The sequence below is a fragment of the Equus przewalskii genome, chromosome 19 (genome assembly GCF_037783145.1).
Source record: "Equus przewalskii isolate Varuska chromosome 19, EquPr2, whole genome shotgun sequence".
Lineage (NCBI taxonomy): Eukaryota > Metazoa > Chordata > Mammalia > Perissodactyla > Equidae > Equus > Equus przewalskii.
Genome location: NC_091849.1, coordinates 15774935 through 15794638, shown reverse-complemented (window position 1 = coordinate 15794638; position 19704 = coordinate 15774935). Strand labels below are relative to the sequence as shown.

The 19704-nt window shown below is 48.8% G+C and overlaps 1 protein-coding gene and 1 long non-coding RNA gene across 2 annotated transcripts in view; one reads left to right on the top strand and one right to left on the bottom strand.

The window, feature by feature from the left end:
- Positions 1-2448: 2448 nt before the first annotated feature.
- The window catches only part of GMPR (guanosine monophosphate reductase), a 41080-nt gene continuing 23824 nt past the window's right edge, over positions 2449-19704 (bottom strand). The window contains exons 6-9 of the mRNA XM_008518267.2: positions 16600-16706; positions 9407-9449; positions 6466-6625; positions 2449-2918 (exon numbers count right to left, since the gene is read on the bottom strand). Coding sequence (XP_008516489.1) covers positions 2738-2918; positions 6466-6625; positions 9407-9449; positions 16600-16706 — 491 coding nt within the window. The 3' untranslated portion in view covers positions 2449-2737. The remainder of the gene's footprint in view (positions 2919-6465; positions 6626-9406; positions 9450-16599; positions 16707-19704) is intronic.
- On the top strand, positions 10535-15550 carry LOC139077414 (uncharacterized). The gene is made up of 3 exons (XR_011529913.1): positions 10535-10646; positions 12254-14529; positions 15059-15550. It is a non-coding gene; the product is annotated as an uncharacterized lncRNA (long non-coding RNA).

The following is a 19704-nucleotide window of genomic DNA, read 5'->3' as shown; positions in this document are numbered from 1 at the left end:
CCTTTGCTTCACATGCTGCAGTGGGGCAGAGCTTGAAACCATTTCAGCCCCAAGGTGAGTGGCGTCTGGTTCATTGGCACTCTCCCGTCCCCAGCCACCAACTCCTGCACAGCAGGGCCTGCGGGTCAGCCGCAGGTCTGTGCTTTCATCCCGGCATCCTGTGTGATACCTGGTCTGAGGGCGCTCCGGGGCAGGCTCCCCAGGCCCGCTGCTATCAGAGGCAGAGATGAATTAGCAAAGGCAAGGCATGAAATGGAGCCTTAGAAGGGCTGCACTGGGTGAAGCCTCTGCTTGAAAATGATCCTGACGAGCTTTTGGCTTTTACGGTAACTCAGTTTTCCCTTCCCTAAAAACTGGATGCACCAGCCTTTGGTTCACGGAAACAAAGAGGTAGTCAGTGAAGTGTTTACACAAGATGGATAAAGCAGGCAGCCATCACGGCAGGGAGGACTGCCCCGTGGAGTGCTAGAGTGAGCTGACGGGTATCCCCTTCCCTGACCACTCTGGGTGGCGCACAGGAGCCCAATCTGGGAAAGGGGACACTGGTGACCCGCCAGCCAAAGTAGAAGGACGGAGAAGGGCACCATCCCAAAGTTCCCTCACTACTGCTGTACATTTTTAATGGATTTCTTTAGGTCCTTCTTTCCTTCACCTCTTGCCCTCATTTTGCAATAAGGAACCTCTTAAAACTAACAAACCTAATGGGACCGGCCCAGCAGCGCAAGTTCACGTTCCACTGGGGCAGCCCGGGGTTCACCAGTTCGGATCCTGGGTGTGGACCTACACATTGCTCATCAAGCCATGCTGTGGCAGGCGTCCTACATATAAAGTAGAGGAAGATGGGCATGGATGTTAGCTCAGGGCCAGTCTTCCTCAGCAAAAGGAGGAGGTTTGGGTGCAGATGTTAGCTCAGGGCTAATGTTCCTCAAAAAAAACACTAACAAACTTAAGGGCTTGAGTGTAAAACCCATCTTCCACAGGAACAGCATAGGGCTCACCCCTCACATGGAGAGACAGAAAAAGTGGGTCCTTCAGCAAATGCCACATCTTAACATTACACATCCTCTTGACCCTCATATCTCAAAAGTGTAGCCACTCGTGTTTCTACAAGAATTGTTCTTAATGGCTTTAGGGGGAAAAGTATTACAACAGAGTTAGTTTCTGGATCTTTAAATGTGTTCTTATAAGACTGAAAATGAACCTGTGATTTCCCAGTGTGATGGTTTGGTTGGATTCTTCATATGATGTCAGTCACCATGGACATCAGGCAATTAATTCACTTTCATACAGGAGGACCATGTGGCCCTTCTCTACTCCAGGGACACCACTTGCCTTTTCAAAGAAAATTTACTCCTGTATCTGCTTCTTTAGCTTTGTTTAGAAATAAACACAGTCATGTGCCACAAAATGACATTTCAGTCAACAACAGACCATATGTAGGATGGTGGTCCCATAAGATTAGTACCATACAGCCTAGGTGTGTAGTGGCTATACCATCCTGGTTTGTGTAAGTCACCCTGTGATGTTCGCATAATGATGCAATTGCCTAAACACGTTTCTCAGAATGTATCCCCGTCATTAAGTGCCGCGTGACTGTAAACATCCTGGTCTGCATACACTTCCCAGTCCTATTACTCAAGTGAGGCTCCAAAAGAAGTGGCCAGTCATCAATAATTGATCTGTGTTCACTATTTAAATAAGTGTCATAGTGGACTGCTGTAGGATCCTGCCAAGGCCGTGGGTCCTTTCTTCAAGAAAATATTGTTACCAGTCAGTGAAGTGATGGATTGACCATTATACAGTAGTACCATCTGGTCCTTCCTTGAAAGCATTAATTGCAAAGACAAGGGAACGGTTCTAACTCATAGTTTAAACCCATGCCTTTTAGGAAGTCACTGGTCAAGGTGTTTTTTTTTTTTCAGTAGGACACTGCCTGCTAATTTTCTGGTGGATAACCTTTCAATAAAACATCCCATGGAATTTCAAAATAATGTGTAATCTCTTTGAGAGGCCAGCCCTGACAAATTGGGACTGGGAAGGGAAGGGGTAGAGATAGAGGAAAGCAAAACTAAATGAAAAACCAGGACAAGGACAGGGACAGCCTCCCAGAAGGAACACCAAACTGGCAGTGACAGATGACCTGTTCCCAAAAGGCACCTGTAACAAAGACGGTAAAAACATGTCACCACAACCTTGTGCAGATCTGTGGGAAAACAATTCTTCATCTGTCCAGCCAATTGCTTTTGTTCTTTTCCAGCAACTGAAAGCTGGAGAGAGAGGATGCCAGTTACTCTAACTGGCCTCGCCTCCCCTTCCCTCCTGAGGTGCCCTGATGGCTAAGAGCCAAGAGTGGCTCACTACTAGCCTGTCTGGGAAGGAGATAGAAAACCCCCAGCCGCTCCTACCACTTGGTTCCTGCAAATGCAAATGCCAGCACTCACACAAGTCTTAAGATAATAGCATTATATTAAAGTGAAACCATTTTCTTTTTAAAAAAGAAAGAAAAAGGTACGAGTGTTGGTTTTAACAATGTGGTTATGAGTTCCAGGCCCTGCTTCTGGGCCCCCAGAAGGCACCAGGGGGAGCCCCAAGGCCCCCAGGCGGCAGGAGGGGGAGGAAGAGGCAGCATTCCACCATTCAGGAGCAGCCGGAAGCTCTGATGGAACAGAAGGAAGGAGACGGGAAAGCAGGTGTGTACGGAAGCTTCCATGAGCCAGACGTCACCTCGTCCTCAAGGCTAGCAGAACATGGTGCTCTGCTGCTGGGTCACCCGGATGAACGTCGCCCTCCTGCTGAGCTCTTTCAGCTTGGCGGCTCCCACGTAGGTGCAGGTAGACCTCAGACCCCCGAGAATATCCAGAATAGTGTTTTCAACACCCCCTTTGTAAGGTACTTCTACAGTCTTGCCCTCTGAGGCTCTGGAAGAAAAAGGAAGTTTTTCTTTTAATCTAGTTCTTCTTCCTTAAGAACTCAGCCAGAATTATTCCCAGCTTTCACACTTTGAGCAGCCCCAAGGCACTCAGGGAGCTAAATGCCACCCTCTGACCCCACGCCCACATTGCTGCAATACCAGGCTGATCGTGCCGGTGTCTCAGATGAACGCATTCCTCCCACGCGAACAGCACGGCCTCGCTGCTGACTACCCAGAGCGACTGGGAGAGGAAACTCTCCATCAGCAACACTGAGAGAAGTCATAGACCCCCAGCATCCTGCGTGGTGACGGCAGGGTGACATTCTTCTCAGTAGCATGCCTCCACTCTGCCCCAACAGGAACCAACTCCACCTTTCTATTCTACCTGAATCCGTACACCAATCTCCAGCTCACCCAAAATGCCCAGGGGAAAGAGAACAGACCTGGAAGATTACCTCCTGAACAATCCCCACCCCCGCCTCCTCTGCTTGCCCTTCCTGATCAACAGAAAAAGCCCAGAGCTTTGCCCCCGCATGCCAGCTCTGCGATCAGACACTGTCTTCAAAGGGGATGATCAAGAGGAGGAAGAAGATCTCGATGAAATGGACAACTCAAGCTCCACTAGGTTACATGGAAACCTCTACCAGCAAGATATAGTGGCTCCAGTCACAACAGCCTGCCTGTCTTTCCAGAGGACCCTTTTTGGGGCACATTCCCCCTGCTCACCTCCCTGTGCTCGCCGAAGTCACTACACCTGTCGTCCTGGGCGTGGGGTGGGGTCCCAGCAAGGTGGGACCAGAGTAGAACTGAGGACTTTCTTAGTGTTGGAGGCTTTTCAGGGCTTTGGATAGTATCTTTCACGTTTTCAGGAGAACATTTAGACGTTCAGAAGGTCTGGCATATGGCATGGACACTAAGCAATAGCTAACTGTCCTTGCTGAGCCACTGTCCCACTGTGCACAAGGCCACCAAGTAACGTTGCTTGATTCCACGTCACACCTCCTCACTGAAACATGGAGATACATTCCAGACTTGCTTTTGAAGGGGCATTATAAGAAGGAAATCTCAAATCTATGCAAAACTGTAGCCCTCATCTGAGGGCCAGGCAATCTGGAATTTCTAACAATTAACCAAATTCTGGAACTTTCTCTAGATGGTCTTTTCAACTGGAAAAATAGCATCTCTTGATCAAAAATTCATTACCTGGGATTTCAAAAGGGTATTAACTCTTGTACATTGAAATCTACCCTTGGGTGAAATCTAGTTACTTAAACCATCAAAAGGTTGGCCTAGTGGCTAGTTTGGAGCACGAAGCTCGCTGGCCACACCCAGATGATTCATATCACTGCACTCTGTGATCACAGACCAACATCTATGCACATATGCCTGCGATGATTGCCATCTCATTTTTTCTAAAAGATTTCCATGGCCTTCCTGGGGCTTATTGGAAATTATCCAGATTCTCATCATTGCGTCTTCGCTAACTAGTGATGGCACTCTTTGCAAGCCATTTATTGTTGATGCTCAAGTCTTCTCATCTGTAAAACGAAGGCACTTTGATCAGTCTCCCTGGGACAGCGTGAGAACTAAATGGTTAATGACTGGGAAGGAACTAGCAAAGCATAAATAACTCTGCCTTAATTAAATATAACGTCAAAGTAGGAGAACCATTCTCATGAGGAAATCATGGTGATGAGGCTGCAAACTGCCAGGGAAAGAGAAGAAGGAGGGAGGGATGTGGGAGGGAGGCAGCGAGAGACAGTGAAGTAGAGAGAACAGATGCGGCCTGCAGGGCTCAGGCTGCCTCTGGATTAAGGTTCTAATTCCTTCAGCATTTTCCTTCCTTGTCTAAGATCTGAACCTGCTTCTAGAACTGAGTCTTAATTCTCCTGAATCTTCTACTTTCTGTTTTGTCTAAACTCTGCTGCAATCACAGATGATTTTTCTTTCGGCTGCTTGGCTTCTGTTTGTGCTACAGCTGGTCTGGCCTTCCCCATCGACTTTTCTTAGAACCCAAACAGATGCACCAGCTAGAGGGCAAAAATGTACACGGGGCAAAGCTTCTAGTCACTGAATCACAATGGTTCCACTTACATATGAGCACACGGGAGACAATGCACAGCCCCTTGATGGGGACAGTGGTTGCAAGTAAAGCATTAAGCTTCTTGGCCAGAGGTCCAGGTTTGCACTGAGGCAGTAATCTCCTCCCTGTCCCTCCCCGCTGACAAACTGTGCAACCTCCTCCATCAGGTACCACATGGGATGGAGCAAGAGGCCCTTGTGAGGCTGCACGGGAAGGAGCACGCCTCTTGTTCTGACTATGTGAAGTTCCCAGGATGAAGGCATAAATGCAATCCCCTACTCCTCTTTCTCAACCTGCCTTCCCCAAACTATAGTATCATCTTTACTGAGGTTCCCTCCAAGAGAAAAAGACTGGAGAGAATGAGAACTGAAATCAGTCCACAAGTCCCCTACTAAGGAACAGAACTCTGGTAGAGTACCCCACGCCTCCCTCCTACCAGCCCGCCCGTTCATCTCAGTGGAGTTCTGAGATTTCCACCTCTAGCTTGGTTTGAATCTTATATAATGCATCTGAATCCCATGTCCTCAGAATGAGCTCTGGGTGTGGAGCGACTGATAGGAAATGGGGGGTGTCAGCCAGGGAGGGCTTGAGTTTCCATCCCAGTGCCTGAGGCTTCCTGGAAAAGGCAAGCAGCCCACTCGCAGCAGACTTCCTTCTGAGGATGCAAGACCTTCTGTCCTGTCCACTTGGTGTGGCCTGTCATCAGCACTGACTCTAATGAGAAGCAATGACAGACTCTCTGGAGCAGGGCAAGGTAGTGGATATACTGTCGTGAGGTTCTTAAAATACACATGCCGACACTTAAAATGGAAGTGAAACAGAAAAGGCCAGGTGATCTTCTGGGATCCTGGATTTCAAAAAGCCGAAGTGAGCATCCCTTCTGCAGCAAGTGACAATGAAATGATTAAAGATGCTGCCTGTGTCAACGGTCAGAGCCTGGAGGCAGATGAGAGTCCTGTGTAAGCCACTGCAGGTGAAGCACGACATTCCTCAAGAAAGGCCTGACCTCCACGCAGAGGTCTAGACCACACCTGTTTCATATGCAATAGGAGACCCATTCTGCAACCCAATTCTTACAGCCTGAACTCATCCCAGGCCAGAGGTCAGAGGTTACAGGGATAGCTCAGCAACACTCTATCAGAAGGACGAGGCAAAATATTCCTGCCTACCCCTTGCAAGTCAGGAGTATCACTTCCAGGGCCAGCAGAAAAGTCACACCTGCTCACACACACCCCAGTCACATTTCCAGCTATCCCAAAACACTTCTGCTCTGCCCTTCCTTTGGAAGGGCCCAAACATTGCAAATGCTGGTTGGATAAAAATTAGGGTTATTTAAGAAGAAGCAAGATACTTTCCTAGCTCCTTCCATAGTCCTTTAACATAAACAGAATTGATTTCTTTGAGACCTCCTTCCATCCTACTTCTGTAAACATGAGGCCTCCCGGATGAGAAGCGGTGGTCTGCCCCTTACCTATACTCGGCGACGCCCCCCGCGTGCTTCTTCATCGCTGTGTCCGAGCTCATCCCATAGAAGAGCTTGAGCTTCTGCCCATTCCTCTCGATCACATCTCCAGCACACTCCGTGTGGCCTGAAAACATGCCTCCCAGCATGACAAAATCTGCACCGGCTCCTGAACGCAGAGAGTGGAGAGAAAAGGAAGCAGCAGAGAAAAGAGCTCAGAGAAAATCAGCTCTAGAAAGATCCGAGGGCCACCCCAACTCACCCTCCCTCCCCCCTGCAACAGTCAAGACAAAGCTCAACCTCTCCCCTTTTGTAAAGAGATCAGAAGGCTCCCAGACAGGGAGACGGGCACAGGACACTCAGACAAATGCAGCCTACTGAAGGCTGGTGGCTGAAACACTGGACAATCCTTTACGGTTATTAATGATTAACTGTGACCACCTCCAAACAGAGGTCTACCTCTTTTATAATCAGAGAAACATTAAGAATTGAGCAGCACCTTAGACAGCCTGTTGTCCAATCTCATACTCAATGCAACAACTCCTCTCAATGTCCCTATCGGGCATCTGGTCTACCTTAGGCTCTCGGCACTTTCACACGCTGCCTGTAAGGATGATGAAAAGACCTCAGAACAGACTGAACTTTCTACACTACAAGCAAAGGAGAGAAACCCATGTAAATACAGACATATATATGTGTATACATGTCATATTAACTGTACCTGCACCTCTGTTGTAATGAATATTAGAGTTCCAGAGTAAATAATATCCCATATTAATAAGCGAACGACATGAAATTTCCAGGACAGGTACAGAGGAGACTGGATACCGAAGCTGCCTTTGTCAGCTAGGTTAGAACAGCTGGGACAGCTGGGCTGGCTCACTGCTGTGTCCTCAGTGTGTATCACAGTGCACGGAACATGGTAGATGTGAAATAACCAGTTGTCAAGAAAGTACAAGGCGTACGTGGAAGAAACAGAAAGAGTCACCATCGCCCATCGTGTTCATGGATAATCGTGCAGAGAGACTCTCTATTAAGTAAGAAACTGCTACAAGTCAGTCCCACGGAGGGTTGACATTTAAAAGCCAAGGCTATCAGGGTATGGATGTATTAAGTAATTAGAATGAAGGGCAAGGAGGGGCCCACATAGGAAGCCCTGAAATGTGGCCTTGAACTCATCGGTCCGCTCATTTAAATCTTGACAAGAGGATTTTGGGGTGTGTCAGGTATTACAGTCCCTTCTGTTCAGCATTTCCGAAAAGCAGGTTCAGCAGGGCTGGCCCCGTGGCCTGGCACTCAGGCAAGCGAGGCACAACAGGACCTGTCTACTTGGCAGCAAGCTTTGCAGAGCCTTCCTTCCAGGGTCCCTAACAGGAATGCTGGATTCTGGCTCCCCGCCATGATTTTAAGGGGGCAGAAGATAACTGGTTTCCAGCCAGGCTTCCTGATGACCACAGCGCCAGGAGCAGCCCCCATGGGTGGCTGCTGCGGAGCACATGTCAACAGCAGGAACACAGAGCACAGATCCACTCAAACAGGGCTTTGAAGTGGCTTCCAAGGATTTTCATTTCTGAACACCCTCACGTCCCTTCCTAAGCAGCATTTTCCCTAACACGGTCCCTCTCCCTTCCCTGAGCCTCTGCTCAGGCATGGCTGGACTTACTAGGAGAGTGGAGGAGGGAAGGATGCCAGAGCGTGATTCCAAAGGCCAGGAACCACGCCCAGGATCTGTCACCTATGAGGCAGCTTCTTAAGGACTAGTCACTTTCTAGTGTACTCAGCTCCCACTCTGTGCAGGGAGCACTAAGATGGAACACTCATCAGTATTAAGTAGCTGCAGCTCAAAATCAATAGTCAAAGTGTCCTTGGCTGATGACCATTATAATAAGGAGTGAGTGTACTAGTGTATCAGGAGTCCTGAGTTCTCCCTGCTCTGCCCCAACTGTGGGACCCTGACCTTGTCACTTGCCCCTTGGGGCTTCAGTCCCCTGGACATTCTCCAGGGTTGCTGCAAAACCCAGCTGCCAAGAACACCGCCCCACGTTTCCCTTTTGTCACTATCAGTGTTTTGTTTAAAAAAAAAAAAAAAAGAAAGAAAGAAAAAGCAACTAATGCCTAGGCCCAAAAGAGTCCATGGGACGAACTCTTGAAACAGCGATGAAGAAACACGTGGGAAGAGTTGCTGAATATGGGTAAAGGGAAGAGCCACTGGCGTCCCTTAGGAAGGCCTCAGACAGAAAGTTTCCCTCCACCAAAAATGAAAAAGTAAGTCAACAGCAAACTTGGCCCTGGCATCAGGAAAGGAAGGTGGAGCCTTCGTTTCCGTCTCCTGTGGCACACACAGCTCCCACTTCAGTCTGGAGTGCCCAGCTGGGAAGCCAGCTCTGACTTCTGAACGAAGTTTGCAGAGAGTGAGTGGTGGGCACGGGACCCAGCTTGTTGAGATGCTGGATCCCCTAGTGCTTTCCCAAGAAAACCCAGGACACGCGGCTGGGGCCAGCGGCGTCAGCACCACAGGCTCATGGCCAGACACTGCTGCCCCCTAGTGGGAAAAAGGCTCCTCAGCCTCTGGTGAGAAACTGCTGCTGGGACTCCTGTCCTTCCTACGGGATTTCCCCAAGTTAGGCCCCAAAGACCCTGGCTGAAGTTCCTGCGCATCAGACCTGGTACTGTCTCTTCCACAAGTACCTGAGCCACGACTTCACCCCTTCCTGGCTTGCAGGATGTCACCCTTAGATCTATCCTTGGGTACTCAGTCTGCTCTGCTACCAAACAGAACCAAACTGATGCCAAGATTTGGGCCAAGTGGGCCTGGAAGCCAGGGAGAGGAAACTCAGGACTGGCACAGAACCTCCCCGACAGGTTCCCACCTCGTTCCCACCCCATAGCCAGTGCGCAGGGGAGGGGAGCTCCCCCCACCTCCCCGCCCCCTGCACCCACGGCTCCTCACCAAAGGCTTTGGCGACATCTCCTGGACACGTGCAGCCTCCATCCTTCAAAGAGGAAAGAGCAAAGAGAGAATGTCAGCGGGAGCTCAGCCAGGCTATCCCTCTCTCCTGGGGTGATCTGGTGAATGGGAGCTGACATGCCCACCCCAAGCCCCCAGCCCAGCACACAACCCTCAGAGCCAAAGCCCCAAGACTCCCCTCAACATGGCACCTTCCGTTCCCCATCCCCATCCGTGCTGTTTCAGGCCGGCACTGCCCACTGCCTGCCCACCCACCTGGTATCAGTGGGAAGCAGGAGGCAGCAGGAGCTGCTGAGTGGGCAGAGGGGCTCCAACCTCAGCTTCCGCCAGCCCCTTATACAACACGCCTGGCCACTGAGCCTGCCACATTCATTCTCATTCAGTAGTCACCTCTCCCCCTAGTCTGGTGGGAGGTGAGATTCATTTAGTACAAGAGCTGAATTATTTTAAGAGCCGGAAGGACACTGAGTTAGTTCCTTTATATTCCCAGCCACTCCATGGATCTCCTAATCACCCTCATGCAATGTACCCAGTTACCTTAAAGTCAAACACGTATTCCTGACACCCACTTTGCCCATACAGGGTGCCCACCTGAGGCTGGTTTAATGCCTAGCAGAACAGTCTGTCATCTTGGGCCGCCTGGCTCAGTTCAGCCGGGGGCGTTATGTTTAAACACCAGCGACACAGTACAAGGTTTCCAGGCTACAGAGCTCACTGCACTTCCTCCAAACACAAAAGGCACAAGAGGACCAGGCTGCTACCTGCTGTGTGCAATGTGGCCTGTGTGAGGTCCAAGGAGGAAAAGGACAGTGAGGGCAGCCTGGACCCAACAGGGAGACCCAACAGGGGGACGCAGAGTCAGGACTCAGGGCTGGTGAAACGGGACAGAGCCCAGTGTGCAGTGTGGGTCTCAGAGAAAGACCAACGTCTCAGAGGGAAGCACCTGTCCCCAGAAGGTGGGACACACTTTGGGAAGGACACAGAAAACACAAGCCACCCAGGCTCCAGTGCATTGTAACTGGCAGGGGCTGCATGCACCTCCGGCGTTGGAGGGCGTCGACATGGAAGTGAGATGGACCACTTTACAAATAGCATCTCCCACTGAGAACACGGGGTCTCTGTGAGGTAATCCTTTCTTTTTCTATCTGCTTTTTAGGCCTGTCACTCCAGGAGCTAGAACTCAAATACTGCTTCATCACTTCTTTGCAGTTCTGATCAAAAGGTAGGTGTGAAGGCTCCATCTCTTTCTTCTGTGAATATTTCCTGCCTGCAATTATTTCCTCAATCAAGTGTGTCAATCATGTGTGGCTTCCCTGACCCCCAGAGGGCCACGGGGCAGTGAGGAATGATTATTCCAGAGGTGGTCTCTCCACAGAAGGTGTCTGGCCAAAGCCCTCCATGCGAAGAGAGTTAACAGGGCTTCGCGGCTCTATATATCTTGTTAGCGCCTCAAAGCTCCAGCATATTTACTGTCTCTTTCAAAGGTACAACCGCTATATGTGCCCCTCACTTGTCCTGCCAATTATTTTTAAAGTGCTTTATCTCTTTATCAAAAACAGTTCTACACAATAGGGTTTCAAATTTATAACCTCAAAAGATTAAATAAACTCATGTTCCCATTAAAACAGGTCCCTAAGATTATAACCCTGCCCCCCCCCAAAAAAAACATACACACACTCCTTAAGTCTTTTGCTCACTCGCTTATGCGTAAATAGCTCATGCCTTCTACATGTCTTGTGTGGGGTCTTGAAAATTCCCCATGACTGTGGTCCATGATGAGGCCTGACTCGGAAGGCCGGTGCTTCTGGGACCCCGAGAAAACGAGCTCCTCTCTTCCCAGGATGGGCTAAGATGTCCACAGCTACTAGGACTTTATGATGTGCTGCTGAGAGGAAATCGGACTCACGGCCTCATCTGCTCACACTGTGCCTGGGTCTGCATTTATGAAACAGACAGCACAGACCAAACAAGCTGGACCACACCTTTCCAACCCGGTGCAATCTAACGTCCCAGCATGCTTCAGGGCAAAGGGGTCTGCTCCCTACCACCATTACAGGTCATTCCCAAAAGTTGTTCGTAGCATCCTTTCACCTTCCAGGAGCAGAGCAGAAGGGGCAAACCTCCGCCCTCTAAAACATACATTTACTTTCATGTAGAAACATTCATGGCTGCTGGGAGTTTTTAAAAAACAGCGTGCAAATATTCAAAGGGTTATTTGTTTTGCTTTTCAAGACTGTTACTATATTTAAGTAGAAAAGGCATCACATGGCATGAGTGGTGATTCAATCTATGAATTGTCAGCATACCCCTTCTTAAAAATACTTGCTCAAAGCAGCATGGAGTAGGCAGAGGGAATTCGAATCAAGCACCTACTATGAGCCAAGGATTGTTACAAACTTCATTTTTCTATTCACACACCTCAAGAACTTCAAGGCGATATTTTACAGGTAGGGAGAAAAAAGAGGGAGGCTCAGAAAAGCTGAGTGACTTGCCCAAGGTCATACAACTTTAACAATGGAAGAACAAGATTAGAATCCTGGTTAAGCATAAACTCTAAAATCTAGAAGCATACTTACCAAAACATTAGCAGCAGTTATCTTAAGATGATGGCATTTCTAGTAATCTTTATTTTCTTTATGTTTATTTGTATCTTCTGACTTTTTCTAGACTAAATCTATTTGATTGGGGAATTTTTCAAGGCTCAAAAAAATTAAATTATTTGAATGAATTTGTTTATATATTTCTAAATAATGATCTAACTGTTCCTAAAGCACATTAGAATCAAAAAAATTATAGGAAATGTGCTGATCCCTCTTTACTCCTTTGCAGAGGGTCAGTGAGCGGATGAGAGCACTCCTGGCTGGGTGGAGAGGAGGAGCAACTGGGGATAACATCAAGATTAACAGCCGCTCACTATGCAGGGCCTCCGCAAACTTACAAGCATGCTCTCCGGGTCTTCATAAAATGCACGGATTACTATGTTGGAGCTTGAGTGAACAAGAGATGACAGTGAGCCGAGCCACAGGACTCATCATGGGAGTTTTTTTAGGTCCTATGAAGCACCACAAAGTCCAAGCCATTTCTGGTTATCAGTGAACAATGAACTTGTCTAGTTGTTCAAATCCCTCCTGTTCGGATGGCCCAGCAGGTACTGACTCTCCTCTCTCCACTGGAAGACATGCTTGGGGCAGGGACCAGCGATAACAACAGACAAAGCTGGAGTCTCCCAAAGCGATGTGGTAGGAAAACGAGTGGATCCTGTGCCAACCCAGCATTCTCTGCGACTTCAGCAAGCCCTTCACCTCCTGAGTCTCCTCATCCTCTAAATGAGGGTGCTCAAGGGAAGGAGAGGAACACCGGAGATAAACAGACCGCAGTGTGAGTGCTGGCTCGGCCCCCTACCAGCAGTGTGATGCTCAACAACTCACTCAAGATCTCGAAGCTTCAGTGCCTCACCTGCTGTGAGGGTTAGTTTTGTGTGTCAACTTGACTAGGCCACAGACTGCCTAGATATTTGGCCAAACATTCATCTGCGTGTTTCTGTGAGGGCGTTTTTGGATGAGATGAACATGTGAATTGGCAGACTGAGTAAAGCCAATTGCCCTCCCTAATGGGGTGGGCCTCATATAATCAGTTGAAGCCTTGTGAGGAACAAAAATGCTGACCCACCCTGAGCGAGATAATTTTTCCTAACCCGCTGCCTTTTAACCGGGAAATGTGCTTTTTCCTGCCTTCTGACTCCAAGTGAAACATCACCGGCTCTTTCTGGTTCTCCGGTCTTCAGACTCAGACCAGAACTACTCCATCGATCCTCCCAGGTCTCCAGCTTACCAACTCACCCTGCAGATCCTGGGACTTCTTGCCTCCATAATCACATGAACCAATTCCTTATCAGGAATCTCTCTTTCTCCACACACATCCACACATCCTATTGGTTCTGCTTCTCTAGAGAACCCTGAGTAATACACCTGTCAAATGAAGACAACAGCTCCCTTGTCAGGTGGTTCCAAGGCTGAGAGACTAAATGTATATTGTGCCTGGCAGAAAGATGCTCAATAAATGACAGCCATTATTTCCTCTAAAGCTGTTCCCACCTTTAAAATTCTCTCCTTCGTTATGTCCCTAGCAGATGACAAGACAGAATTAACTGGTCGCACCTTAATCTTCACCTACACAGGGGGTGCCCTGAATTTTTCGGCTCTCTGCCTGTCAGAAGCCCATGTGGGCCACAATAGAAGCCTGATTCAAGCCCAGCCTCTTGGGTATAAGCACCTGCTGAACACACTCCATGCTGTGGCTTCCTTCTGAACTTCAACGGCACGGACGTGCTAATTCAGCAACTGAAGTGTAAAATGAGACACCTGGAAGGGAACTGGACAAAGTAGCTGGATCCAAAACATCTGATGGACTTCCAGCGGGTTTAGGACTACTGGCAAGTGGAAGAAACTGCTTGCGAAACTCCATTAGACAAAGAGACAAAGGTTTCCGGGAAACGGCTGCTTTGAACCCCAAGACGCTCAGCTGGTTAGAAGGAAGTCAAGAGCTGACTTCCTATATAAGTCTGTGAACTTCACTTGGTCCTCTGGCTACAAATTGAACTTCTAACCCCATCTAGGAAATCTCGCCATGAATAGAAAAATAAGAACCTCCGAGCATCAGTACCACAAGCCTGGCTGTCACTGTCCCTACTAACAGATTCAGAGTTGGTCCTGGGGCACCAGCAGATGAGACCTGGCTCTGGAAGACCGGGCCTGCCTCATACGCTGAGCCTTTACCATAGCAGCCCGTGGTTCTCAACTTTGAGAGCACATCAGCATGACCTGGAGGGCTTGATAAAACAGACTCCTGGGCCTCACCTTCTGCATCTGAGTCAGCAGATCTAGGATGAGGCCCCCAAATTCCTAGTAAGTTCTCAGTTGATACAGCGACCGGTCAGGGCACCAGACTCGGCGAACTGCTGAAATGAGCTAAAAACTAGGTGCGCTGTGTCAAAAGATCCCAAAGTGATTTCCAATGAGCCACCTGTGCAGTAAGCAGAGCCTCCACCCCTCCTCTACAAATGATCCCGTAAACTAAGCAAGTGTGAGTTTTCCAGAAGGACGCAGGTATGGGATCTCAGAAAATGTTCACAGTAAAACTGTTAATTTGACCTCCACTGATTTGGAAATGGTGGCCATTCAAGGAATATATAAATCTAATGTGTATCTCTCTCTAAATTCTGATTAAGACTCTTGATGGTGAACACTATCAGGTAACAGAGATTTATGACTAATTACGTATGCTGCTTTTGGGGGCCAACCTCTAAAGAGTCTAATTTGCTAGGATGGGGTCCAGGAATGTTGATTTTAAAAAGCTTCCTTGGTGACTCTCATGTAGCCAGCCCAAGACAAGGTGAGGTAAGCATCCAAGAACCAGGAGCATGCTGGAGAATGGTACTGTTTGGTGACTCCAGTCAGTGGAATCACCTCACTCAGCAAATGCAGGATGCTGACTTTATGTCAGCCTTTTACACACCACTTGTTCAATAAATGGGTGTTCATTTGTTCACAGGGGAAAAAGCTAAAGGAAAGGGTATTGAGTGGAGAGCCTTAGAACTCCGTCAGCAACCAGTAAATCTGCAATCATTTATTCCAGCTTCTAGCACATAGTAGATGCTCAATAAATGCTGACTGACTGGATGGTGGATGAAAACCACGGATGAAGATCAGAAGGAGCACAGGAAATCTGCACGAGCCTGCAAGTCAAGGACCTAGAACCTAGCTTCCATTGTTACCTTAAAGTCCCATTCGGTGAAGCAACGGCTGCAGGGCCCAAACGCTGGAGTAAAACTCCAACGAGATAATGTGCATGTCGGGATTTTATTATTCTACCCTCAAAGCAGGTCCAGAAGTCAAACCTTAGCAGGCTGAAATGGTGAGCCAAAATCAACAAGATACCATTCCACAGGGGTATGTAATTGACTGCATTTGGATTTTTTAAAAAATATCAATTATTTAATGTGGGAGTTTGGCTTAGCAGTTGTACATGTGAAATGGTTCGAAGATTAAGTTTACTATATTCAATATGAGTCTATTGATATGAAACCACTAAAAACGTCACTACTTCACAATTTGCAAAAAAAAAAAATATATATGTGTGTGTGTGTGTGTGTTGTGTGTGTACAGTGTGTATGTGTGTATATACATATATCATCCACGTAAGTGGAAGCCATGGTTCTACCTGGGTCTACTCAATTACATCTGACATGGTCTGTCCTGCTCTGAGCATCTCATCTAGGAGGAGATAGACATGATAAGTCTCTTCAACTGTCTGAATGGTGGTCACGTCGATAAAGGTAGAGCAGAATTACAGATAAACAGTTTTAACTTGACGTTCACTCAATCCTTAAGTTGAAGTGGCTAAGTACTGCAGTGCTGTTCTTCCAGGAACCTCATGAAAGTGTCAGGTCACTGTCTATGCTCCTCCTCATTTTCTTCTCAGACATTTCTCAACCCACAAAAATCTAACTTCTGCCCCCAACATGCCACTGAATCTGCTCTATCTGACACCACTGCAGACATGAACAGCCAAAATGAGGTCATCCTGGAGCAGGGTGGCCTCTAATCCAATATGACTGATGTTCCTAGAAAAAGAAGAAACTCGGACACAAAGACAGGCACATGCACAGGGAGGATGTCATGTGAAAACTGGAGTTATGGTGCCACAAGCCAAGGAACCACCAGAAGCTCAGGAGGCCTGGACCAGAGCCTTCCCTAGTGTCTACGTAGCCCTGCTGACACCTGGATCTCAAACTTCTGGCCTCCAGAACTGTCAGACAATATGTTTCTCTTGTTTAAGTCACCCAGTTTGGGGTACTTTGTTACGGCAGCCCTAGCAAACTAGTACACGGCCCTCTCATTTTCTCAAAGCTCCCCACATTATCCCCCATCAAGCTACCTACCACCTTGAGTTGTTATTGACTAGAGTTATTGACTAATGTGCCGGCCGCCCTCACCACAGAGTAAGTGGGAGAAGGGCCTGCGTCTCTGCCAAATGTCACTGCTGGGACCACAGTGCCCGGCTCACTTCCAAGCCCACAGGATGCCGACGGGATGAAAGGCAGCCAGGGAGCAGAGATCCTCCCCAACCCCCCCCATCCCCCCCCCCCCCCCGCAACTCCCCGCTCAGAGACTTACGGAGATGATATGCCCCTTCAGGCCATGGGCAGAGTCTGCGCACTCGATCACAGCACTCAGCTGGGGGTAGCCCACGCCCGTCTTGGTGCGGGTAGTACACACAGAACCTGGCATGGAGGAAAAAGTGGACCCCAAAGAGAGATGGTTATGAATGAGCAGAACGTGACACAAAATGACCCTCCATCACCATCACATAGCCCTGCCCCAATTTCCTGGGGGTAAACTTTCCATGGCAGATGAGAGTTCGGAGGGGAGGGGCTGCCCAGGAGCTCAAGAGAGTTGGTTATAACCACATCCCCGTCCACACATCCCTTCAGGTCCTCATCACCATCATCTGCTGATGCCCAGGACACCATCCACCCAATGCCCGGTCACTCTCTCCTATGACATCAGCTCCCACTTAAGAGTCAAGCACTGACTCTCCATGCTTAAACTCCCATTCTTTTCCACTTTCCTTCCCTTTTCCACGCAACCACACTATACTTCAAGGGACCTCTCAAATTCCTCCCACGGGCTCGAGCCTTCTTTACCTTCAACTTTCGTCAAATTCTAACTTCTCTATGCCTCACTGCCTCACCTGTGAAATGGAAATAAAAACACTGACCTCATGGGGTTCTAGTGGAGATTAAGCAGCACAAGGGATGAAAATCGGTTGGCCTGCAGTAATCCTTCGAGAAAAGGGAGCCGGCACTAACCGTATTCCTGCACCCTCACTCATGTCCTCCACATGCCCCAGCCTCTTGTTCCTCATCAGCTCAGTCCATCTCCCACCCAGTCCAGAGTCCCGTCCAGCCTGGACTCTGAGGTCAGCCTCCATTTCAGGACTGCACCGGCCTCCTAGACAACTTCATCCCCTTGACCTCTGCCCTTGCCTTGGTCCACTCCAGTCCTGGTTGACGGTGTGCAGAGTATTACCCGAGTGAGGACCAATGTCATGCCAACAGCACTGGCAGCTCCAGCACGTCCCCTCACTCAAGTCTCACTCCTCTCTCCCAGCAAGTGAGCACCCCTGCACCCTGAGGTCACCTAGATCAAGCTCCTGAATGTCCCCCTGCTACCCGCTCTCCCACCTTCTCTTCTTTCTCCCTGCTTAACTAGCTCCAGCCACGCTAACCTTTCAGTTCCCCCGTCAGAGTTCTTCCCACCTTAGGGATCCTCTGTACATGATGTACTTTCTGTCTGCACACTCCCCTCTGTACCAACCCCATGGTACATTCATCCCTTTCTCATCTTTCAGGCTTCGTCTCAAATGTCACTGCCTCAGGGAAGTTGTTCGTCACAGCACTTACTTCAAAAAGGGGCATTTAAAGAACTATTTGTGTAAGAACTGAGGATCTGTTTTCTCTGCTGGATGGCAAGCTCCGTGGATATTCATTGTTGTAGATCCAGTGCTGAGAATAGAGCCTCGTACATAATAAAACGCTATAAATAGTCATTGAAGGAATGCATGAACTCAAGCACGAGTGAGTCACCCACATCTCCGTCTCTGCTGCTTCCCCACTCATTCAGTGCCTGCTGGAGGTCTTGTGGTGTCGATTATGGGGAGCCCTGGGGCCAGTGTAAAAGCTGAGCGCCCCGGCCACCTCTCCTGCTCCCCACCACCACCACGGCCTTCACAGCTTCCCACAAATTTCCCCCAGGAATCTTCAGGAGCAGGGGCAGACAGACAACCATGTCTATACTCCCAGGCTGGCTTCAGCAGGGAAACCAGAACAGAAGGAACCCCTTCTCCTGCATCCATCCAGCTGCAGGGCAGAACCCATCTCTGTGTCCATCCTCACGACACGTGTCACCCACAATCCTGGAGTCTCCAAGCTGCCCTCCCCCCCAAGGCACCCTCGGGCCCAGCGACCAGATGTGCACTGTGCAAGGCAGAATGAGTTTCACGATCTCTGGGGCAGAAGTGGCTTTTCTCCTTCCCTCCCACTCAACCGGATCCTCGAGGGAAGACAGGGCCTCAGCCACAGGGGACTGGAGCTCTGCAGTGGTGAGGGATGACAGAGGTTTAGGGCAACCGCCTTTCTTGGAAACAACCAAGGAAGAAGTTTCAAACAAGGCATGGGAGCGATCTTAACACCCAGGCTGAAAGGAGAAATGGGGCACATATTTTCTCCCAGCTAGAGGGGCGGGGGCCCGTCTTTAATGCTTTTCCCCAGTTCCCAGGAGTTACTCAATAACGAACCTTTTCTAATGCTGTCATTTAGATATACAAAGTCCAGTGTTTCGACTCTAAAGAATTTGTAGAATGTAAATATCATCTCCAATCAATTTAAAGAGGCTCTAATATGTCAGACTCAGACAGCCCTTTAAATCTCTTTAGTCACATTCTAAACAGAGTTGAGGGGCTGGGAGTGGGGGCAGGGTAGGCACACAGGAGCAGTGGAAGGACAACAGATCTCCTGAGCAAACAGATTGTGTACACAGAGGATGTGCATGATGGACACAAGTGCAGTTGAATGCTCAAGATTACGTCAAAAACAACAGAGAGCCGAGAAGGTGGCTTACACCCTTCACGTCCTGCACAGCACCCACCCAGCACAATGGCGGCTAGGAGACACTCAATACATATCTGATTAAATAGGTGACTGGTGAGTGCCCTGCTTTTGAGGGGAAGAAAAAAAAAAAGAGTCTTCCTGGTCTATTATCAGCCTATTCTGTTCTATTCCAAGCTGGTCTATTCCAGCCTATCCAAGCAGGGAGCTGCTTGTAAGCAAGAACTGGGCCTTAGCCTCTCTTTGACTTTTCAATAATGACAGACACTCAGTAAGACAATCTTTCCTCTTGCTCAGAATATGTTACAAATTGGGTTGAGGAAGTGGCAATATAAAAAGCCCAATCTCGAAACTCTCCCTGTGTGTTAAAAGCCTGGGTACTTCCACGAGCCTCCAGGGCTCCTCTTCCCTAACTGTCCCCGCAGGTACATCCTATTCCCTCAAGGCTGAAGACTGTGCCAAGTCACATCGATGCTGTCTGCCTCCCAGCAGTGCTTCCCCACAGACTCCTCTCATGCTGGTTTATGGTTTGCTTCCTTTTTTGGTAGTAGTGTCTTTTGGGTGGGTGACTTTTTATTCCCAACTGAAAATGAGTATCTTCTTTCCTTCTCCC